The sequence below is a fragment of the Acipenser ruthenus genome, chromosome 10 (genome assembly GCF_902713425.1).
Source record: "Acipenser ruthenus chromosome 10, fAciRut3.2 maternal haplotype, whole genome shotgun sequence".
Taxonomy (NCBI): domain Eukaryota; kingdom Metazoa; phylum Chordata; class Actinopteri; order Acipenseriformes; family Acipenseridae; genus Acipenser; species Acipenser ruthenus.
In genome coordinates, this window is record NC_081198.1 from 41,048,967 (window position 1) to 41,074,565 (window position 25,599).

General features: G+C 35.4%; 1 protein-coding gene across 2 annotated transcripts; it reads right to left on the reverse strand.

Annotated features, from left to right (window-relative positions):
- Positions 1–3,947: 3,947 nt before the first annotated feature.
- Positions 3,948–25,501, reverse strand: LOC117408737 (histone acetyltransferase type B catalytic subunit-like). 2 transcript variants are annotated; one of them, XM_034014009.3, is made up of 11 exons: positions 25,396–25,501; positions 23,456–23,527; positions 18,069–18,144; positions 17,095–17,215; positions 10,772–10,951; positions 10,325–10,446; positions 9,715–9,819; positions 8,687–8,793; positions 7,581–7,732; positions 7,182–7,298; positions 3,948–4,336 (listed from the first exon to the last, which is right to left on the reverse strand). In XM_034014009.3, exons 1-11 carry the CDS (start codon positions 25,400–25,402, stop codon positions 4,169–4,171), a joined length of 1,227 nt encoding a protein of 408 aa, XP_033869900.2. In that variant the 5' UTR covers positions 25,403–25,501; the 3' UTR covers positions 3,948–4,168. The 2 variants fall into 2 exon arrangements, with proteins under 2 accessions (XP_033869900.2, XP_058888239.1); XM_059032256.1 differs by lacking the exon at positions 25,396–25,501 and adding an exon at positions 25,206–25,285.
- Positions 25,502–25,599: the final 98 nt, after the last annotated feature.

Here is a 25,599-nt window from a genome sequence, read left to right on the forward strand (position 1 = left end):
TTGCTTTAAGGATGTTCAGTTGTTGAAAGACTCTTTACTGAGTATACTGGGGCTATACACAGGGCAGCAGTGTGGAGTAGTGGTTAGGGCTCTGGACTCTTGACCTGAAGGTTGTAGGTTCAATCCCCAGTGGGGGACACTGCTGTTGTACCCTTGAGCAAGGTACTTTACCTAGATTGCTCCAGTAAAAAAAAAAAACCCAACTGTATAAATGGGTAATTGTATGTAAAATAAGGTGATGTCTGTATAATGTGAAATAATGTATAATGTGATATCTTGTAACAATTGTAAGTCGCCCTGGATAAGGGCGTCTGCTAAGAAATAAATAATAATAATAATATACACAGCAGCTAGATACCATAACCAGGGCATATTGCGTTAACTGTAAGAGACTAATGAAACGTTTAATGAACCCTCCATTGTACTTTTTATATTCCCACAGTGACAAAGCACAATGCACCCCCAGGCTTGGTTCCAGTCAGCAACAGGTCTCAAACATTTCAGAGGCAAGATACACAATTACCTGCTTTACCTTTAAACTGGCAATGGGGATGCTGATACACCCCTTACACTTGATTGTTGTAACATCCTATTCTATAAACATGACAAAATACTTGTAATAGCTATGGCCTTAAATAAAATGAGTTTATTTTAATAAAACAATATTTTGTGTGCACAGGATTTTTTTCTTCTTCTTGTTGATAAGTTTAATGTTTATTCTGGAGGCAAAAAACAGATTTGTACATATCTATCTACATTATATATATATATATATATATATATATATATATATATATATATATAGATTGATAGATAGATAGATAGATAGATAGAATAATAGATGGGCTTCAGTGAGTTGCAGGAAAATAATTCCATCTTGGGTTTCTGTGATGTCATAAACTACGAGACCAAGGTCGAGTAATTTATAAACTCACTGAAACCCAAGATAGAATTGTTTTCCTGTAACTCACTGAAGAGACCCAACTATTATTTTTTTTTATAATAAATGGATACCCATGTGATACCAATATTAAAGACGAGGTTCAGCAGTAGAGTTGGGTTTTTTTAAACAAAGTGTTTCAGAGCTATACAGCCTTTCTATGTCGCTATCCGTTCTTCAGCTTTATTTGGATGATTGCCTTTACCTTGTTTTAATTTCCCATTCCTCTCCAGTTTCTCTGATACAAATGTATTACATCTTTTTTGTTGATCATTAATGAACATTTCTTTACTGTAGGTGTTGCCGTGTGATTGAAAACGAGACATTTTGTGTTTGAATTGAAAGTGATGGTGTCGAGGAGTTGAATGGGTCAAAGTTCCAAGTATATTTTCCTCTCGAGGAATTACCACTTTTTGACGTCACTACTGTGGTATTATGCCTTTTTCCCCAAAATGGCTCAGGATGCAAATATAGCCATCATCCATGTATTAGAGAGAGAGAGAGAGAGAGAGAGAGAGAGAGAGAGAGAGAGAGAGAGAGAGTCTGTGATTGGTTATAACCTCATCATAGGTGGGAAAAATAGATTGAACTATTGCCCTGACATTGTCACGCCACAATAGCGTGAGGTCAATAGTCTGTCATGTGATTGGTTCACATCACTGTCAGTCCCGCCCCTTTTCAAAGGAACACCTTTCTCCCCTGCACTTCATAAGAGAAAATGGCTGAACACCGATTCTGTGAGTTACCAGAAAATGAATTAAAAAATATACTACAAAAGATGCTCCAAACCCTAACACGGTGATTAAAACATCAGCCACTTTTTTCTGACTTTCTGAAGAAAACAAATTCAACTCGACGAAAAAAAATTTGACTGACGGGATATAAACTGGATTATGCAGCAGTCGGCAAACCAGACGGTGATAAACGTTACTAACTACATGGTATGAACTTCAACATTTTCTGTTATTTATTTATGTATGCTGTATCAGCCCTATTTAAACAAAATATATAAAGCCGTATTTACTATCCAACGTTGCCTCACTTATTTTCTAGACTGATTCATATATTAAATACATACTGTAGACTCAGCCATAGTGGAAAATTAAATGTCCCTCGGGAAGACTATTGTTACCTCCAGGGTGCATCTTCAGGCATTATAACCCCATCAGTAACAATTGTCTTCCCTCTGGTCAATCATTTTCTGCTATAGTCCTCTCCAGGCCCTACTTACTACACAAACACCCTTGCTGTAACGCCCTTCATTGTACCGCACCTGGCCTCTGGATCACAAATTAATAAAACGAAAAAAGATAATATAAGCAAACACTGTCAACATCGTTCACGCGTAACGCCATCTCCACAGTGAAGTCTACTCTTTTGTCTTAAGCACGTGCTGTGTAACTGTCTCTGAAATGAAAATCATTTTACGTTGCAACAAAGCTGGAAAGTATCATTTTGAAAAAAAGGAGTAAGCAGGCATATCTCTCGTGAATACAGGGCGTCAAAAAGCACTCGTTTTTTTGCTTGTTCAGCAACCATGTCGCAAAATTTATTAAAGAAAAACAAAAAACAACTTAATGATCTGATTAACTTTTCATGTCAAACTTTTCACATTGGGTTGATTTGGAATAAAAGCTCAGTTTGAGATTCTTGCATGTTGGATTAAGATTTGGTCCACTTTGAAATGATTCATATCAGATTGATTTTGAATACAAATTCGGTATTTTTGCTTTTTGTACTGTGTTTTAACTGGATAAAGCAAATGCAGAATACTGAATACATGAAACGAATAGGTACATGTAATTCCATTTTTATTCACACTATCATCTCATTAACTTACTCCAACAGTTTGTCGTTCATTTTGATTGTCCTTTCGCTATAACAAAAAAAAGGATTGGACCCCAACAGGTTTGTTATAGCAAGGGTGTACTGTATGTATATGTACATTTTAAAAAAAATTATTTTTATATATATATATATACACACACACACACACACACACATATATACACATACATATACACACACACACACAATATATATAATCTGTACAAACATTAAACTCGTACAGAGGACAGTACAACAAACTATGGATAAAAGGAGAAAAAAAGTGTGCTTTTTTCTTGTCCGATTTTTAAAATGTGTAACATATTTCACATTTAACTTGAATCAGTGGAGCAGTTGATGTTTTAGCGGTGAGGGCCACTGTCCTTTCACCCCTGGAGAGTGGGTGTAAATCCATACCACTTTTCTGTAAGAATGCTTTTACGGCATCTATATGAAATCAATGCATACTGTTTCAGCCCTGCTCCAGGTTGAAAGGACTAACCACAATTAACAATAATTGGCACCTAGTTCAGCAATCCCAGCTTTGAAAGGCTAAAAGACAGAACACGGCAAGTAAGAATAAGCAGCTGATGAAGCAAAGGGTTGGAGTTGAAGTGCAAGGATGTCAGTGAAGTGATGCACTGCAACTTAATGAGCCCAAGCTTTTAAAATAGACTTTTCAATTACTGCAACATGAATTCATGCCTGTAGTAACATTCAAGGCTAAATTATTTAAATAAGAACATAACATTGCAGGTATGTTCATTTGCATTTTCCTTGGATGATTAGATAGTAGGTAGTTAACAATAATAACAACAACAACAGAACATAAGGGAAAAATAATGTATGATAAAAAAAAAAAAAACCCCACAAAATTAGGATTTGATTGTGGTACAAAGTTATTATCTACAGTCTTACCCTTAAACACAAAGCCTATTTGAATCATTTTTCTGTAACAAGCCAAGATCAATGAAAACGATATCATAATATGCAATGTAGATTTAAAAAAAAAAAAAAAACTATTTCTGTATTAGGTTCTTGAAAACCTAGGCCAATTTAGGAAAAACATGTTACTTGAATTCCACACAAACAAAACAAAACGACAAGAATAAAACCTAAAAGATACTAGCTGGATCGTAACATTAAGTCAGGCATTATGTTTCAATGACTTGATGTGTCGAAGTTTTGAAAAACGTGCAGTTTTTATTTTTTATTTTTTGTACTGTTTAACACTTTAAAAACACCAGATGGTAGGTTAGTTTAATAGGAGATGTTTGTTAACAGTGACACGAGTAAGCAGTAGTGTTTTGCACCCTGCTAAACAGACACTGGAAAACAAAACAAAACAAAACAGAAGACTGAGAAATTGTATTTGGGATTATTCACACAGGAATACAAGATTCACGCTTGAGCAAGACGTTCCAGAACTCGTCTGTATTCTTCTACAAGATCCTGGTAGCTCTTCTCCAGTTCCTCGTGCTGCGTCTGAAGGTCTATTTGGCTCATCTGATTGCCCAGCTCCTCAGGCCTAAGACACTTCCTCATCTTGGCAAGTTCCCTTTGGTTTTTCTAGACACACAAGCAACACATGGGTATTAATCATTTACTCTGAAAACAATTACCACAGCACAACACAGAAACAATAAAAATAAATAAAATTTAAAAAAGTGGACAACAGATTTCAAAAAGGTTACTGTGATGTACTATATGTTAAACATACAGTAGAAGGAAAAAAAAAAAAAAAAGCCAGATAATTTTAAATAAATGGTTTATATTATACACAATACAAGGTTTTATTCAATTCAGACTTGATCAGAGGCTAAATATTCTCAGCAGGATCCCAATCCCTTACTGTTCATTTAAGCAGTGTAACTAATTGATTACTGTAGGTGACAAAAGGGCTGAATGATCCACATGATATACTGCAACTGTTCTGTCTGCTGTCAGTCTCACTGAAAACACATCTTTCCATTAATTGGGAAACAAGCTGAAGATACAAGTCTTAGTTTACTAGTGTTTGCCACTTGTTTGTGGCTAGTCTGGTACTCAAGTTTAAAAAAAATAAAAATAAATATATATATAAATATAATTATATATATATAAAATTGTAATATGTACCTTGTGTGACAAACTATACTGTATCCATGTAACTCAAAAATGTAACTAATTCTAGCATGCGGTTTGTTGTTCATGGTGTGACGATCATGAAAGCATCCATCTGTTTATGCATAGGTAAGCCCAATGTAACTGCAGTTTAACATACACAAGTATATTCTTGTTATACTGTAGCTGATCTCTCTGCTGCAGAGTGACCCCTACAGGGAAATGCACAATTACTGTTGTTGGCTATTCCACAAGACCTAACTTCCAGCAGGTACGTAGCTGATGTAAAGGAGAGAAAATGTTACAGCTTCTCTATCTCTTTGACGATCTTACGCAGTGGTACTCACTTATGGCTCGTTCAGACCATTCCAAACTTAGGAACTCAGTTACTTAATTGAACACCCAGGTTCAATTAAACAATGACCTGGTTGGAACAAGGTTAAGACTGCTCTATACATTAATTAATGACATGGTTGGAAAAGATACTGGCCAGAAATGAGTACCAGTGATCTAACCAGAGGAATTGAGCAGAGAGAATACTGGTTTGCTAGGAGTGTGAGAGAAAAATAGGTTTTCTGCCACAGTCAATTCCCTGATCCTGGTGCTATGTGATGTCATTTTAAACACACACACACACACACACACACACACACACACACACACGGGTACTACAGATGAAGGCTAATCCTACACAGATGCAAGCAAGGTCTGCTATCTAGTACTGCATTCAGTCCCACTGGAATATGGGTCTTCAGGGTGAAAAAAAAAAATACATCTGGTTTCCAGCGCTTTCCCATCCACTTTCCCCAAAGAAAAGGGGGTTTCTGCTATTTAATAACTGATGTCAGGAAAGTGTTCTGCTTCTTGTTTGCTGGGATTGAAAGTTCCAATAGGGCACCTGTGTTGTTATCCCGGTGCACTAGCTGTCTTGTGTTCTCCCGATGGGCACTGCAAACCATATACTGCATTGCATTTTTCAATCTTACAATTCACTGCTAGTTGTCCAACTTGAATAAGAGAAACTTGACAATGACTGTTGACAAAATATTTACCAGATTAAGAAAAAAAATATATTATATATATATATATATATATATATATATATATATATATATATATATATATATATATATATATATATATATATAAATGTATACCATTATCTTCACAGTTTTTTTATGGATTTGTGCAGATCAATACCCCCTAATCAATCACACCCCAATAACCTTTTGTAAATGAGATGCAAATTACCGAGGTCCTAGTGAACTGAATCCTAGGGAATTCTACATAATATCGTGGCGATAGCAGGGGGGATGTAGTGCCTGAATCAACAAAAAAGACTGACAAACAACCACTTCATCCACAACTTGCCTTTGCAAGCACCGACTTTCCTAAAGACTGGCAGCAACAGAGAAAAGTAATGCTGTCACAAAGGGAGACATGCAAGCCCTCCCGTGGACATCTCAGTAAGTACTTAGACAGAGCACATTAGAATGCTAATTTATTAATAAGCTGTGTGTCCCTGAAAAAAATGGATAGAGGTCACAAAGGCATAAAAGAAAATCCTGGCTTCTCAGCCCAGATAAAGACTTAATAACTTTCAGATGTTGTTTCTTTGTGTTCCAGGCTTGCATGGGGTGGGTGTGTAAACAGAAAACCTCTGAACTGAACATACAAGCCAAGTCATAAAGAATCTCATCAACAACTACAACTTTAATTTGGCACATGATGAAAATCAGAACACTCCATTACTGATGAAATGTAAAGCATAAAATGTGAATATATAAATGTTCTAGGCAGGGGATGCAAATGTATAAACAAAGGTGAAGATGATATTGTATTAATTTGACAAAATGCTGACACTGAACCTGTCTTTACAGTCACTTGAACTAAGTGGTCACCTGCCCGTGCACCTCAGACACGAGGTCTCTTGAATAAAAAAACAACTTTCTTAACCAGTCCCAAATGTGTTACTGTATCAAAGTGAAATGTCCTTTTAAAAAACATGGGATACTTCAAAACAGTCTACTTGCATACTGTGTATATGAAGTGCTTACAAATAACTGCATAGCCCATCAAAAAAAAAAAAAAAAAAAATATGTCCTGAGCCCACGAGCTATCAGTTTATTAATCCTTAGTCTATATTGTGTATGTTCTCTATCTCTCTCTCTCTCATTCACCAATAGACCAGAAGTCATTTATGTTATTCAAGTTGATTAGGTTGATCCAAATTACAGGGCATACTTTTACACAGAACAAAAGTAAATTCATAAAGCCTCAACAATGGCTTAACTTTTGACTCCACGCCTACCTTGTAGGGGCCGACAAGTCTTCTTTTAATTTCCAATCTGTATGCTTTAGCGTGCTCCAGATCACTCATGTCTGTGTTATGCAGACGCAGGATTTCATACACTCGTCTTGCATGTTTCTAATTAAAAAAATGATTAGTTTATTAAAACATTTCCAAATTATGAATGAATACACACACACACACACACACACACACACACACACAATGCCTTGTAATCTTAATGTGCATGTTAGCAATACAAGTAACTTAAAATACATCTGTTTGTCTTCCTGACTTTCTGCCATAGGCAAATAAACCTGTTGAAAACTCCTTATGAAATAAAGCCAGTCAGATATGCAACAAGCCTAATGAGTTATTGTATCACACAGTGTAAATAACAGGCATTGTTTTGAAAGTTACCTTGTTTATCTTTAACTTTTCCTGGACCTCTTCAACCATTTTCTGACTAAATCCTTGGATTAGTCGATCTGGTGAAAAAGACGGCAATGACTGGCAGAGTTTTGCATGGACAAAGTCCCTGAGTTTGATATAACTTTCAGATGGATCTTCAGCTGAAATTAAAGAAGAGGACTGAGTAAGTATTGGAGACAGTTAGTCACAGTTTTTCCACAACTGAAACAGTAAATACTGTAAAAAACCCTTTATGTCCACGGCCTCTAGCAACTTCCAAGAAACTCAAAATTGGACAACATACATTTTAGAGATGAAGGACAACAGTACAACTGCAACATTGTGCAGTACAGTGTAATTAGCAGCCATTTAATTTAGCCATTAAAACAGACATTGCAAAAATAGCTAAAATGAAAGCCACACAAATAAATAAAAAAAGTGGGTTTACACAATATTCTTGGCCCTGGACCAGGAGAAGCAAGAGATCTTTCAGATTAAAGAAGACAAATACATCAGTTTAAAAATCATGTCAAAAAAGGAAAGCCAATACATACATACATACATGCATACATACATACATACATAAATAAATAAATTGCTTAATCTCTATGTAATACAAATTCTAGCAGTCTTGAAACAGGAACATAATTATGCTGTTGTTGGGATGCAATTGTGCAGCATGTGGTGAACAGATTTCTGTTACAACTACCAGCAATTTACATACATCCGGCCCTCAAACTGTGTAGAGGAAGTCAGTGCAGAACTGCACTTATACACAAAGAGAAGAGATGAATTGACTTTAGCAAGAATAAAATATATATTTTAGGATATATTATATATCCTGTTCTGAGAAATTTTACTCAAAAAAAAATCTATGCTCTTCTCAACTTGACACAGAAACACTACTAAATATAAAACTATCAAATACCAACGCAAATCTAACTACTTTGAATAATAAAAAAAAATATTATTTAAAAAGTAGTTAGTTATGGAAAGGTATACAATTAAAAAAATGATACTGTACTCAAATGGTAATTAAAAAATCAATAATAATCTTACACAATGCATTTATTTTTGTGTATTTTGATATGTTATTCTCGAAAGCTGCCACATACCAGTTATGTCCAAAACTTTAGGGACTGTGAGATAATACCGATGAATAGCTTCAAGCAGCTGAGCTCCATGACCTTCTCCTTGGAATGGGGGAAGAATTAACATTTGGCTAGTTCGAAAAACAAAAACATCAAAGCATTAATTACTGAACAGCAACGCTGCATATTCTCAAATATCAGATGTTTTTCTTTCACCAGTCCTATATACCCACACCCACACACACAAACAAAACACAAGAAAGCACGAACTGGTTTGAATGTCATCAGAAAAAAAATGTAGAAAAAATAAACAGGCCATTCTACTTAAAGTTCTTTAATTCTCTACTTTTATCATTTTATGTAGCTTTTAATTCAATTAAAATGTTTTACAGTTATCTTTGAGAAAAAAAAAAAAAGTTTGTTTTAAATTGTTATACAATATTCTTGTAACATTGCAGAGAATACATAGCCTATTCATTCAAGCAAGTACAATTATGTAGTAAACTAAAGTTATATATTAAATGCAGTTATACTTCATATACTAGGGTAGGCAACCCTGGTCCTGGAGTGCCACAATCCTGCAGGTTTTGTAGGTATCTCTTAAATCATCAATTGCTAAATACCTGGAACACATGGTAATTCTGACCAATTAACCAATCATTGAATCAATTAGGGCTTGGGTAAAACAAAAATCTTGTCTGTAGCACTCCAGGACCAGGGTTGCCTACCCCTTTACTAGGCTATAGTATTATGTCTGAATTTTAGATTACTTTTTTTTTTTTACACACACACAGAGAAAGGTGTATTTTTACAAACTTAAAATAAATAAAAACACCACCAACCCCCCCCCCCCCCCACACACACACAAAGAAACTTGCTTGCCCATTGGCTTAAATTTAGCTCCAGTTATTTCATTCAAATGGTAAAATATAAGTTTTTAGTTTAGTTAGTTAAGCCAGTAATTTGGCACAAGAGAAAGGAGGAAAGAAATGTATAATTTTTTTTTGTTTTGTTAAACATGAAAAGCAAGGCACGTGTTTGCTACCAATTACCTTACACGCGGCCGGGTTTTGTCTGGGTACACATAGTAATTATAGACTGTCATGTAGCCAACAGTTGCAAAGAGTGTCTCTCCGTCCTTATTATACTTCTCGAATCTGCAGATAAAACACACAGGCAAGCAGGTCAATTACAGCCACGCTCCCATGCCACGACCATTTTCTCTTCCATTCTCTGACTGAGTTTTCAGTGTCAGCATTCTACACTGAGCAGACCCAATTGGTACACCTGCTACGGTTTGAATGTACAATTCATTTAATTGGCGCACAGCAACTTAAAAAAATCAGGCCTCTTTACATCACTTCAGTCCATTTGCCCATTGTTGGAATGAATGGGTGGCAAGCAAAAGAAAACACAGGCTGAGCTCATTTAACTGTTTAAGCCCACGTTCAGTCAATCAAAAGACAGCAGCATTCAATGCAGCTTTAGCCCCAAAAAAGTCTTCCAATGCACAAAGAAAGGAAACTCTTGCCAGATAAACAATGGCGGTCTTTCCTGGGAAAAATATCATTAAACCAGCCTAGTAATTGGGGGAAACCACAATTAAAGCAGAGGGCTTTATTGAGGCAATAAGGTCTAACGTTGCTCAAGGATTGTACATACATAAGAAAGTAGTCCCATCTTTCATCATCCACGTCGATAAAGCTGGCTGTCTCAATGAACCACATCAGGAAGGTCTGAAGCCTCTCATGGTACTCTTGAAAGCCAGGGCAGGACATCTCAGCCTAGGGAAAAAAAGCCAGGCTAAATCAGCTTGGATTGATCACTTTGAAGGGCTGAATAAACTGAAGGGAAACAATAAAACTCTCCGGTGGGAAAGTGCCCAGTGCCGCAGTTCTCTGGTTTACCATCAAACACATTCAGTGTGACAATTGGAATCTATTAGGATAAGTGAATTGCAAATTGCAGCTGGACCAAACAACTGCAAAAAAAGAACGACAAGAGACAGAAATCTACAATACGATGAGGAACATCCCTTTTTGCAACAAACAAAAGGCTCTCTTTGATGCCAGGCATATTTTTTACAATGGAAAAAAATAGGTTGTTTACCTTGTAGATTTGGTATGTAATATCTTCACCTGCATCCTCGTTATGTACAGAATACGTGTGAAGCAGTGTTCCAAAAGGCTTGAATTTAGCTTCTTTTTCCAACAAAGAAACAAAGTCCTCCGTGTTGCTGCAGGAACTGGCTGGGATTATTTCACGGATTTTACTTTCAACATCATCAGGCTAAAATAGAAAGAAAGAGAGAAATACTGTGTTGGATAAAAGCTAAAAATGTTAAGTGTGTTACGTTTAATAAACTGGGGGGGAAAAAATAAGAAAATCACAAGAATGTATAAAGAATGTCAACTTGAATGGAATTAAAACAAAGATCCCAATAAAGATTTTGTTCGAAATATTTTTTTTTATTCATAATTCTTGCCACTCACTAAAAACAAGTTTTTGGAGTCAGATTAAAATGTCTGGTCACAAAATAAAAACAACAATGTAAAGCCTACATAAATACTAAAGTCCTGGAAAATTACAGATCAACATTTTATCATCGATTTTTTACTGAAACACATTTTACAGTATGGCTTTCAATGAATCCAGGACATTGGTATTCCCAGTTCTACAACTGAAACCTGCATGTCAAGTGTTACACCCTACAAAACTAAAACCAACCTATAGTTTTGAGAACAAAAACGATTTAACAAAAGCAATAGCGCAGTTAGAAAAGTTGGACCAAAGAGCATCTCTATAATTAACTACAATAGTGCCCAGTTCACATATTAACCAGCTGTAATTAAAACATACAATAGGCAAGTTCTTTCCAAAAGCAACTGAGGTTTCTGTCTCCATTATCAACATATACTATGCCCCCCACAGTCATTCACTGCCCATTTTCAAATGCATAGTCTATCGTTTCGATTTTGGCCATTTGAAAATAATGCTTAGATCTATTGAAGAAAGCTATAGGTAAAGACAGTACACTTATTTAACAGTGTTAGTTAAATGTTAGTAACATACACCCCCTGACACAACATTAACGCAATGTTTGAGCCATAAGTATAAAAGATGCAATAACATTACAATTACAATAGTGGTAATGGGGGATAGCAATACAAACTCCTGTAGCTAAACCATATTACTATATTTTCTACATTAAGTTCATGCAGCCATACCAACGTGGATTCCAATGTTAGAAGAAAGGGTCTTGACTTGGATTACCAGTTACCCTTTCTAATTGGGTTGGGGTGAGAATGCAATATGAAAACAAATGTAATTTGCATAGAGAGAAAATATGAAAACAGGTGTAATTACAGAAAATGTGTTTACAGCATGTTTTTTAAACTTTACTAAATTAAACAAGTGCCTAATTACTATAGGACAATAATGCCAGTTATCAAGGGCTTTTCAACACTTTGGACAATACAGATCCAATTGTGAACACCATTGCCCCTGGCTAAAATTCACTACAGGTCAAAGATTCTAAATTCTCACTGGTCAATCCTCGCTTCTCCAACCACTGTATATCTATCTCACTTAAATAGCAAAACCATTTCACTGAATAGAGTCCAATTAGTACTTGGATAAAGTCTTCCCCTTTGTGTCCATAAGGAAAAATAGTTTTGGGGATATTTTCTGTATTTTTCTTTTTTTGCAGTAAATTAAATAATTTATTTGGTAACAAATACGGCAAAAGGTATTTCAGCACCAAGTAACTTATTAGAAAGACTACCCCAGGATATTCGATTAGTTTGCTAGTTCTGACTTGTGTCATCTTTCTAGAACAAAACTTTGGCCTTCCCATAAAAAACAAACCATAACATCCATTATGTTTAGGAATATAGGTGGAAAACTACAAACTGATTTCAACTAGGGGTATATGTACATGGTATTAGAGACAATACGCCCTGGACATTACTCAAGTCCTTTTTGTCTAAATTTCGAATGGCAATGTTGTCAGTACAACAGCTATACATGTACCAGTAATAAAGAAATAAAGCATGTCTACACTGACTGACTGCAAAACTTATACAACTCTTAATAAACAATTACACATGTAAACAGGCAAATGGTTAATGCATTTTGAAAAACACCAATAAAAGCCATTTATTATTGTAACACACTAGCAAGATGAGAACAAGTTATTGCTTTTTACCTCACCCATCTTTTTTCTTTTTCATTAAAACCATGGCAAAATAAGGTTGCATTGTGCTTTCATTAGGAATTGTTTACTTCCCGATTAACCCGGAATATACGAAATGAAAAGCATTACAGTATTACAAAAAAGTAAACCATTAGGCAATCAAGGCTGTCAGCTGAGCAGAGCTGAAATTCCCTTTCTTCGTTGAGTGAAAGACCACTTAATTGAATACATTTACTACTTATCCAAAACCATGAATATTTGATGAAGTTCCACAATAATGTATTTCTGCTTCTCACCGGGCAATAAAATGTAATTAATTGATCTCACCTTAACAAAACCCTGTACATCAATATGAGCCCTTCTCTAAGCCTGAATGTGAATTCAATAAAATTAACTTGCCCTCAATTCCAAAGACTTAGGCACAATAAGCCCTGGATTTTACTCAGTAGAATTTGCAGTGAGTTCAGCTGTAATGTTTGTATTGTATCCATTTCCACAAGGATTGCCATAAGAACACTTTGTATTAACTTGCTAAGCAGCTCTTTCACACCATTTACATGCATGATGGCCATTAGTTCTATACCAAGACCCTTGCTGCTCTGCATTCAAAACAGGGAAATTAAGAAGCTCCAGACAAAATGCGCTACAAAAGGCTAATACAACATGCTACTAATTCCTCTCTTTTCAGCCATCACCTCATTTCTAAGTGGATGTAATGCACCTGCAGATGAATAGCACTTTACCAGTATTATCTTTTGAACTACATTTTTGAGAAATAGGGGCTATAAACAGAGGCCAAGGATAAACAAGTTATATTGTCAATGTTCAGTCCATGTATCACTTACTGTAGAACTCAAGCTTTTACCTAGTTTAGATATTGCAATGCATTTCTGCTGCTGTTTTTGGTTTCTGTTCCCATATAATGTATCTAAACAATAAGCATTTGAATACATTTATAACAGCACCTGCAAGATAGAGAAGTATCTAGATATGTTGCAATTGTTTTTCTGTTATAGCCCCTTCTGTCTCATTTTTTTAATTTCATTTTTAGAAATTAAAAAAAAAAAAGTTTGTGCACACAATGACTGAAGGGCATATTGTTTATAATAGAAGAATGTATGTATAAAATGAAAGTGAACAAATAAAAGCATGATGTAAAACTGTTTTGTAAGCTAATTTCATTTTCTTTATTGTATTTAAGTGTAAGCTGCAATTTCAAGGAGCACTTAAGGAAACAAGCTATATTCTAACAAATACCTACTCAAAAATACAGTAATGTATCAACTTGTTATCAATTAAAAATAAGAATTTGCAAATCAACCCAACCCCAAAGGTTTTGTTATGCACTGGTTTTGTTTTTCTTTGACCTTGCAAATACAAAGAGCTCATACTTTTTGCTAACCTTTGTTAAGAACACATTTGACTCATGCGAATTGAAGCACGTGTTTTTTTTTTTTTTTTTGCTTTGTTTACTTCTGCATACCTTTTTTTAAAATTTAGGCCAATTTGTTGATACTGGAGACTTTGAAAAGGTAGTATTTTGAAGAAACAGACCTCTAATTTCATTAGCATCTGTTTCACATCTGTTTCCCACTTTACTGACCAAAATAAGCAGTAAAAACAGCAGTGCAAAGAAAATTATTTTGCACAATAGCAGGATCACAAGCCATAAAATGACTTCTCATGCCTTTAACATCCCGATATTCTGGTTTGTTTGTAACCATCCCTATAGTAAACAGTAAGCTGCAATAAAAGAAAAACGACTCCAATCACTGAAATATTTGATGTTTTAGGAAAGGTTAACTAACTACGACAATTACTCACATCCCCCCTTCTATTTCAGAGACAGCTGCACAATGAACTCTGCCCCATAGACCTCCATCTATATTGCACATTGCGCCAGCTGTATTACTCGGTGCAGAGGTAAAACTGTAAGCAAGAGGCATGCACATTGAAGCCCACAGGAATATCTTAGACCCAGTAAAGCCCTATCCATCAAATAATTAATTTCACTCGATGTTGGTATCATTAGCTCCTGTGTTTGAGTGGCAAGGGCAGCAGTGTGGAGTAGTGGTTAGGGCTTTGGGCTCTTGACCAGAGGGTTGTGGGTTCAATCCCAGGTGGAGGACACTGCTGCTGTACCCTTGAGCAAGGTACTTTACCTAGATTGCTCCAGTAAAAACCCAACTGTAAATGGGTAATTGTATGTAAAAATAATGTGATATCTTGTAACAACTCTAAGTCGCCCTGGATAAGGGCATCTGCTAAGAAATAAATAATAATAATAATGTACTCTATAGAGATCACTTCTTCACCTGGGAACTACATCATTTTAACATTCAATTGATCTAGATATAATCACTTAGGTATTAAAAATGGGCCCTTTGTGTACCACAATTATGAAGGGATACAGTATGCAAGTGTTCATAAACCACCACAGAAGGCTCTAGTTAAATGATTTAAATGGCTGTTTATTGAATATACCACAATATCCACCAAAATGACGATGCACATAATGCATCATTTATGGATGTATTGTTGTTTTTTATACTTCCAAATAGTCATGCCTGTACATTTCCTGATCCCTTTTACCATTCTGGCTGCCTTAGGAATACTGGGGTGCCCCTTTTGCACCCACTGCACATTGTTTCCCCCATAGTAATTTGGAAAGGAATTCACAAAGGTCACTTCCATGACATCATTGGTGTCACACTGTGCATGGCATTTTGGATTAAGATTATAAAAGAGGGAACATCTTATTTTATCAACCTGAATATGAGCAGAGGTTCCTTAATCACATACAGACTATGGTGTCCAATCTACTGTATTCTTCTTTTACTGTTTCCGAAGACATTCTGAGGTTGTGTGATGCACCTCCCATCTAATGAATCTGACATTAGACAGCAGCCAGCATTCCCATACCTAAATTATGATTATATTTAAATCAATTGACTTGAATGTACTCCTTACTTGTCAAACTCTCTCCCTAAGTAAATCAGGGACTAAGATCTCTGTGACAATCCTTAAAATCAAGACTTTTCTAGCTTAACAATGTTTGGTTTGTTAATATTTGTTTTGGTGTTTACTATGCATTGAGCTGGTTCAACGAAAGCCACTATATATTATTGTACTGTATAATCACAGCCTGAAACTTCCACACTATACTCCAGTGCTCAAATCTTTAGTCTCCATCTTTGGAGGAGGCAATGGATGGTCATTTCTTGGAGGATGCCTTCATTATCTGCCTTTTTTCCCTCATAGAGTCAACAAGGATTTATGTTATATTTTACAGACCAGAAAATAAAGTTGGCAATAAAATGACTACCATAGCATTGTCAGAAAATAAAGCATTCTATAAGCACAAATATAATCATTTAAATATGAATTCAATTTTGCACAGAAGTAAACCTATGTTAACTCCAAACCCAAACAGCAGAAAATAAAAAGTATTCTAAAAGTACAAATGGAACCGCATTGCAAAACATCTTCAGTCAATCAGCGTCTGGAACCCAAACAAATGAGAATGAAGAAGAGACACAAGGTTTCAATGGGCACAAGTCTAAACAATTTTTTTTTTTTTTTTTTTCTTTAAAACCACAAGAAACACTGGATACTCCAACAGAAAACATTGGTGGTCCCTTTTGAGACACAGTAAAGTATACCAGTCCCTGCAGAGAGCTTTGCAGATCCACTCAATTCAAAGTCTAATCTTGGACCCCCTGTCTGCATTGTGAAAAGCACCTCCCTTTGAGTGGGACGATTAATGTTCACTTCAAAGAGAAGACAGACTGGGATTAGCCTGTTCTACATTATGGCGCTTTGCATCCAAGTTGCATATGAATCTCTGAAGGTGCAGAGTAATTCAAGACTAACCCTTGACAGTGGGCTGTTCCTTAAACAGGTTTCATACTAACAAATAATGATAAAAAAAGAACACTCTTCTAAAATAAAAATAAAGATCCTCGTGGATAAACAATGCACTCTGTATTGCTGGCAAATACTTACTAGAAACAGCTTTTAATTTTATTACTGTAATTTATTTGGAAAATATATCAAAACATTTAACAGAACATTAAATATCCACTGCCACTCCCCCCCCCCCCCACACCCATGCCCATGACTATACAACATTTTGTGTATCAACATGAATTGTATGTCTGTTGTAGGACCCAAACTATGCAACTATATCCCCTAAACCTAAGTTTAACCCCTAAACTTCTCTACCCAAAATAATTACCTCCACACAGTCAATGGTATCAGTCACTTTCGATGTATACTTGACATTAAGGAGTGTAGTCAGGTTCCCAGCACTGCAAAACAGCTGGATTTGGAGGCCTTTGTATCCAAATGCTACTTCACTGAAAAGGGAAGAAACCAAAGACCGCTTGGATTAAACCACACAAATCCGTGTATTGCAAACCAGTCAGAGCATCATGGATTACACTGAATTCCATTATCAATCTCAAATATACGTTTGATAACTATATAGGCCTATTTATTTCAGTTTGTCATTCTTGTCTTGTTTGGCATAAAACAGTGAGACCACTGCACACCTTTATCTAAATTTAACAGATACAATTATTGTAGCGATATTACTTAATAAACACGTACATTTTACACCAAGCGTGCAACTGTTGTACAAGTGTAATGCAGATATTTATTGTAGGGACCCCTGAAAATCTGGTGATGGAAGAAAAATATAAGAATGAATTCAGTGTGCAATGACCATTATTGTGTACCGCATGCAGCTAAAAAAAAAAACACCTAAAACACTGCATGAAAGCTCAGAGATAAAAGAAAACTTTAAAACACATATTTAGTCATTTTAAACAGTGGCATGGCTGAAAGCACATTTTAATTATGAACATCTACAAGCAGTGAATACAAAACTTCCCAGAAGTCTGAGAAGCCAAATAGAGCAGCTAGTTCAAATTACACTCATCACTGCAGTGTGCCAAAACATAATGACATCATTACCCATCAACATTGTTATGGGTAATGCAGATTACAATTCCCCCCTCTAGTCTGTCCACCATACCCATCATTATTTTACGACAAGCATGAGAATGCTGGCTGCTGTCTAATGTCAGATTCATTACATGGGAGATGCATCACACAACCTCATAAAGTCTTCAGAAACAGTAAAACAAGAATACAGTGTTAAAGATGTTTAAAAAAACCAAAACAGCAGCAGTAAGTACAAATACTTACTCATCCCCAAATAGCTGGTGACTGTATTCTGGGTGGAATGTCGTGCTATCATCCTCCAGATCATCTGGAAAACGCACTGTTAAAGCACAAGGCACCATTAACCACATCACTTTTTCAACATTCACAAAGCTTGCAATACTTCCTGCTTTGTTTAATACATCCTAATAATTAACCACTTGACTGCAAGGATGGTTCCATACATATTTTTATTGCTGTCTATAAATGTAGCTTAACACCCAAGCATTAGGTAGGGACAATTTACTTTAGCACTTACTATTCCCATTGCTTTTTTTTTTTTTTTGGCCGCAGAGCTAACCAAGTACAAAGGCACACTTTGTAAGGAAGAAAATTCATGCTATGCTGCTGTAGTACAAATGGACCATAGTTTTTAAAATGTCTCAATCTCAGGATATACCGCTGTCAGGAGTCAAAGGGTTAAGTTATTTAAAAGAAAAATGGTTGTTCTTTTAAGATCACGATGACAGTGCTCTCTCACAGCAGGGAAGCTCCAGAAACATGCCATTGAAACGTTTCACATGTCAGTTTACTACTACACTTACGATACATTTTATAGATCAATAGGTTTGCAAGGCTGTGACACAGTCTACCTCGCTCTAAATGGAGAAATTACAACCAGGCAAGAACATGACATCATTAATAGTCACGCTATCTAGCAACAAGCATTTCTCTTAAACAGAGAACAATTCTCTCAATGACACAAAACTAGTACTGCAAATTATACAGAAAGCCATAAATCATATGGGAAATTAGATGTGAATGACAATTTTTTGTTTTAAATGAGACAACTTTAATAAGCACTTCTAATAGACCTAACAGCATCATCAGCCCAATGAAAACCAAAGCAAAACCGTATCTCACACTAGAGTTCCTAAGATCTACACTGGGGAGAATACATCTCAGCAGGCAGCTGGAGCCTGCAAATCAATCGCGTTACATTTACAATCTGTGTGTCAGCCTGTATTTTTCTTTCTTTTGTAAAAGACTGACATTACCAGGGGGAGGGAGGGGGTATTTGCCAAAAAGGTAGCAGGTATCAAACATGACACCTGACAGTGTGTCAGCATCACAAACAATGCACCAATATACAAGATGCTGGATTATTTCATGCCCTGTAAAAACTAAAATATGTGGTTCTGTTTTTTTGATTGCATAAAATGTTAAAATGTGAATGCATGTTGTTATAGTGGGTTCAAGTATAGCAGTAACCATATTTCATAGAGCATGACATACAAATAGTCTGGGAAACAAATTGTCACAGTTCATTCAGGGGTAGAAAATTCCCCAAATCTTAACATGTCCGGTCGGGCATGTAGCTCTAAATTTTACACACCCAAGTGTGAAACTGAAAAACCCTATTCTGCTGCTGGTGATTCCACACCGATAGAGGACTTCTGTACTGCATGTCCTGCTGTGTGTCAGAGTGTCTCGTGCCAACAGTCTCAAACATCCAGTGTTCCACTCCTGCAAGGCTCAGTTGCCATGTTTTTTCATCAAATAAGCGCTGGATATATGTTTAATTTGTGCCAGGGCTTGCTGGGGCATAGCCCCGGAACCACTGGGCGTGCAGAGTCATATTCCCGGTACCTCTAGTTAAAAATCTCATACGATGCTTTCTTTTTAAATTCTCAACACAGTTGTATCAAGTCTGCAAGTTCTTGCATGCGCGCTAAATAGAGACAGTTTGTTGCCACTTTGTAGCTTGTAGTACTTTAAATTACGTTACGATTTTACCTTGAGTGCCTTTAAGTAAGATGACACTTTAAACACAAATAAGCTTACTTGATTTGAAAAACATCATGAATGATACGGGCAACTTCTTATACTACCTGGTTTGATTAAATGAGTAGTACATAACAAAATATGAAAGCTGAACATTAATTAATTAACAAAGAACAAAGACAACTTTTTAATGAAAAAAATATATTGTAGCCCACTTCAATAGGAACATTAGCCTGCTAAATGATATTAAACCAAAACAATACAAAATAATAACAATCTGGTTCTCTCTTGCCTTTCAATGAATATAATTTGATTAATAAAGAATAGAAACATACTAAGATAACAACTACCTAGCCTAAGTTTAATTAATCGTTTTTGTAATCTACCAGTGGCTTCTGTTGCATACACATCGTGGGTCAAACCAATGTCCGTGTGGGGGTGCATATTTATTTATTTATTTTTTTTAATCAATGTCATCCTTCTGGAGTCCTCTGAATGCCTTTTAATTTGTTTGTTTTTTAAAACATTTAAATGCAAAACCATAACAAAACATGTACACAGGCTCTATTTATTTATTATTTGTCCTGTGGTTGCCTTTAATTAATATCTCTGCACGTACTACTACTTTGTATATGATGTAGAATACGTGAATGTAAACATCTAACACTAGTACGTACAATACGCTTTCAAATAAATGTGTTATGTTTTTGAATGTGCGGTTCTTAAGAACAGTATTATTGTCATTGCCTGCGCCCCAGCACCTTTCTTTACAAATTAAGCACTGCATACATCCAGTACACTATCACGTAAATAAAGTGTTATTTCCCCCCAGTTTCGGTAATCCATTGCAAATACAATCCATTATCACTCCAATAGCAACTCAAAACACTCGGGCATCACATTTTCTGCTGTACGCGCAGGTACACAGGGACGCAATACTAGAACACATGAGATGGCTGGAAGGGATGTAGGTAAAAAAAAAAAGAAAAAGCGATGTGGGAGCAAAAACAGAAGTTTAAATCTGTAATAAAAGTAATTGTTTGCTTTAGTTTTAGGGCATTGAAAAATTGTAGGTGCACAATTTTTTTACATGCCCCACCGAAATTTGTACATGCCCTGGGCATATCGGGCAATATCATTTTCTAACACTGTTCATGATAATTCACTTTTGGTTGAGAAAATCCTTTCCAGCATGAGAGAGTATAGAACGCAATTGAGTGTCAGCAAGTTCAGGTTATTTGTCTCAGCGTATATGTTTTAAACCTTTCCTGGGTCTATCAAGTTCCTTTCTGATGTAATGTGGTTTGCAATATCAGTAAATATCATGGGCAGGGCCCTGCATTTTACGCGTCCTGCTTTCTTAGGCTGCATCGGAAGGAGGTCATGTAGTCTGCTTAATTAAACCACTTATTGATTATTAAATCTCCCGATTCCTTTAATCATCTCATTTAGTCATTCTAGTAACGTGCATTGGCGGGTTGATTAGGCGGCAGCAGCAGTTACGGACATTTATTTAGTCATGCATCTCTTTATTACCAATACGTCTTATTCAATATTATTTCTTAGAATGTGTAAATAAATAATTTAAATGTTTCAGTTTACTAGTAGGAACATAAAATTTGTCAACAAAATATTAAAAAAAAAAAAAAAAACAGCACTGATTCCCAGAATAATTTATATAAAATACTGAAATCATAACATCAATGCTGTAACATATTTATTATAAATATAACAACAACAACAATAATAATAATAATAATAATGCAGGGTTGTTTGCAAGCAGCACATTAAGTGTCACGTACAGTTTCATGAAAGAAAATATCCCATGCATTGAATGTTTCTATTAAACTTAAGCATTGTCAGTTGGTTACCCTGCCTTCTTTCATAGATTGACGTGGTTCTGTAAAAACTTGGCCATAAGAAGAAACACTTCTTTCAGCATCTACAGAATTGGTAACAACTGACAAATATTTTAGCCTTTTGGTCATTCATTCATTCAAATTCGACTGCAGTTTTCTTTTGCATATGGTAGGTATTTGTCCATTTCTGGTTTACAGTCAGCATCAAATCCTGGACTAGAATATAATGGGAGGGCTTCCAGATCCAAAGTACACACTTGTTGTGGGTCGAATATCCTTACTGCCATCAGAAAGTTATGAGCTGGTCGAAAAAAACGTGGTTTCTTTTTGAATTGACGCAGGTTGTAGTAATTAGTCAGTTTTTCAGAAACGTCATGGAAGGTTTTTACACATAGTTTGTTTATTGCGGCGTCTGTTCTGCTTACTTCTTGTGCCATTGCTCGGTATGTATATAATAATTCTGCAACTTTATTATATACTTGATGGACTCTCACTTCACGGCTTTCAAACCACGGAATCAGATCCACCAGTTCCTTGACATGCGTCGCAATTAGGGTGAGATGAGATTTTAAACTTTGCACATCTTTAAGCAATTTCTGGAGGTCCTTTAACAGTACAGAGTTTGGTGTGCATTTCCTTTTCCACGAAGTCTGCGTAAAAAGGGATGTATTTGGAATGATATTCAGCAGCAGAATACCAAGTGCCCCATCGTGTTATGCATGGCTCAGGTGGCAACTGTATGGGTAAAGTACAGCCTTCTTGTTGGATTGCTTCTGTCAGGTGGTCTTTAAAACATAGTTTTCTGCTTGGGCAATGTTTAAAATTTTTTTGTTAACGGTTGCAACCAGCTTGTCTGCTTTAGGGAATTATTTGCCCAGATATTGCTGGCAAGGACTATTATGTGGGCATTACAAAAAACAGGTTGCGTAAAACGCAGGACCCTAATCATGGGTGATCCTTTGAATGGCAAATGAGACAGAAAGGCAGAACCACACAATTCAATTATAAATACAATGAACTGTTCAATGTCATAATGTTTTTTTTTATTATTTTTTATTTGTTACTGTAGTTCCATTTGCAAATACATGCACAATGTGTTCAAATACATACACTAAATAGCTGTGCGTCATCTTCAAAGAGAGGATGGAATCTCAAAGTAGAAAATGTGGCACGTTTCTTGCAATTCATTTGTAGTTGCTAAACTATAACTTCATGAACTAACTAGGCCTACAAGAATACAATCCCGTTTGTCAGGAAAATGCATTTCTCAGTATAAATAGCCAATACATGTATAAAATTTAAATTTACCTTAAAATGTCTTAAGCTTCCTCTCGGCAGATTGAATGCTATGAAAAGCATGTAAAGCCGAGTACTACCTGCTTTCCACGCATGGACAGTGATCAACAGAGAAGTGAAAAATAGTGGGTTTTTTTTTAATTTTATTTATTTATTTATTTTTAGATATAGGAAACAATGTTGTTTACCGCTTTGGAAATCCATGAGCCATTTAATTCACATTTTATTATCCTCTTGCGTACCATTGAGAGAAAAAGATGATCACATTATGCAATGCCTACGTGTGTGTACAATATAGGATACAGTAAACCAGTCAAGTGTCGATTTTCACTTTCACTATGGAGTAATTACATTTTAAAACCCAGGGTCTGTTTCTGATGACAGCATTTCTATCTGTGCTTTTTTGTTTTGTAATTGATGATTTTGGACGACCCCTTAGTTCACTGAAAAATGTATCGTAACATATCACAGTCCTACATAATTCCAACTTACCTAGTTTCAGACAGATTGCTTCATTGGTGTCACATTTGTACTCTGCCAGTTTCTTCTCCATAGCATTAATTGCTAGAAAGTAGTAAAAATGTGAAATTGATTATTTGAACAAGCAAGGTGTTTACTTTAATTTAAATATTGTTCCGGTCCACAGAAGGATGTGATGTAGTGCTAGACAGCTTAACCAAGCCACATACATATATATATATTATATATATATATATATATATATATATATATATATATATATATATATATATATATATATATATAATATATGTGTGTGTGTGTGTGTGTGTGTGTATATATATATATATATATATATATATATATATATATATATATATATATATATAATGTGTTTGTGTATATATATATATATATATATATATATATATATGTGTGTGTGTGTGTGTACATATATATATATACACACACACACATATATATATATATATATATATATATATATATATACACACACAAACACACACACACACACATATATATATATATATATATATATATATATATATATATACACACACACACACACACACTATTTGAACTATTACATACCTTATATATAAGAGAGAGAATTGTATACAAAATTATTACATGCGAACTGTGATCAAGCATGCACGCAACAAAACCGTTCAAATACTAGAAGTTGTCATGTTAAGCACTCTTATCACACCTGTAGCGATAGAGGGTAACGCGTGGCTAATCCACCCCTTTGTCTGATAAAAGCAGACCTGGCCTCCGGTAGTCTGGAGGAAATCATCTTAACATGAAATGCCAGGTTGTTTTGAGTGAAGGTAATGTGGCAACGTGACACAGATAAACAGATGACAGTACAAAGCTTAATATCACACTATCATAGTAATGTGCAAGTTCAGAAATGTAATCAGCTGACAGTAATATACAGTACACTATTTATAGGTGTTACCTGACGTCCCGGGTTTCTGCCTTAATTTCTTGCCCCCGTCAGAAACAGTAAAATTGTTAAATCGTCCCGTTTTGCTATTTGTATAATATATTTTATAAGTACAAAATTGTAGTAGTGTGCTCAGAAAGATGACAGCACAGGTAATAATATTCTGTTTAACTTCCTGGACCAAGGATATATTATTATTATTATTATTATTATTATTATTATTATTATTATTATTATTATATCTTGCGAATGCAACCAGCCAAGTTATACTGTTGTGTTTTTGATTAACACAACCATTTATATAATATGCACACCATGTTTAATTTTTTTAATTATGGTTGTTATTATATACTTATTTAACTGCTTCAATGTTTTGATGGAAAACAAATACCGGGTTTTCACTCTAGAAGCGTAAGTCTGGAAGTATTTATTAAATTATATAACATGCCGTAGTTGTGGTGTAGTTTGTTGGAATTGTTTTGCACCTGCCAGTGTCCAACTAAGCTAATCGGACAGGGGTTTCAAGCAAACGTAGTGATACTTAAACCCAATAACACACAATAATCCAAATTTGAACAATATTAAAAAAAAAAAACTATATCGGCACTATAAAACGTGTATTTGTATCCACGTACTTCTAATCTAGATTTCCATGCAGTAATTACAAAGCCTGTAGCGAAACAATGTAATTAAACGGAAACTTCACCGCAGTTATATGTAAAATAAGTGTTTTTCGCTTTACATTCTTCACTATAGACACGTGTATACTTGGTGTTGTTTCATATGGTTAATGACAACACATTGTTTTCTTACCCAGTTGCTAATTCTGCTCATGCAAACCTGCAGTCTAAACTGTCAGTTAAGTCGCTGTTAACTTTCTGCGAATACTAAAATGTCACACTGTGAAATATACAGATTTATCACATACCAGCACAACCTGGCTGTTTAACTACATGTGTAAATATATTGCAAAATAGATGACTTTATTAAATATAAAACTTACCCGCCATTTCTAAAGACTGTAATCAGACAGACGCCATAAACCCGCGCACCCGACGTTATTTCCTATTTACCCACGTGTTTCCGCTCCACCTGACTGCAAAAAAAAAGAAACCGGGGGAGAGAGAGCATACGTGTCAGTTAAATTTAGATTTCTAAAGAATGGCATTACATCAAGTTGGTACTTGTAACTATTTCGATCTATGCT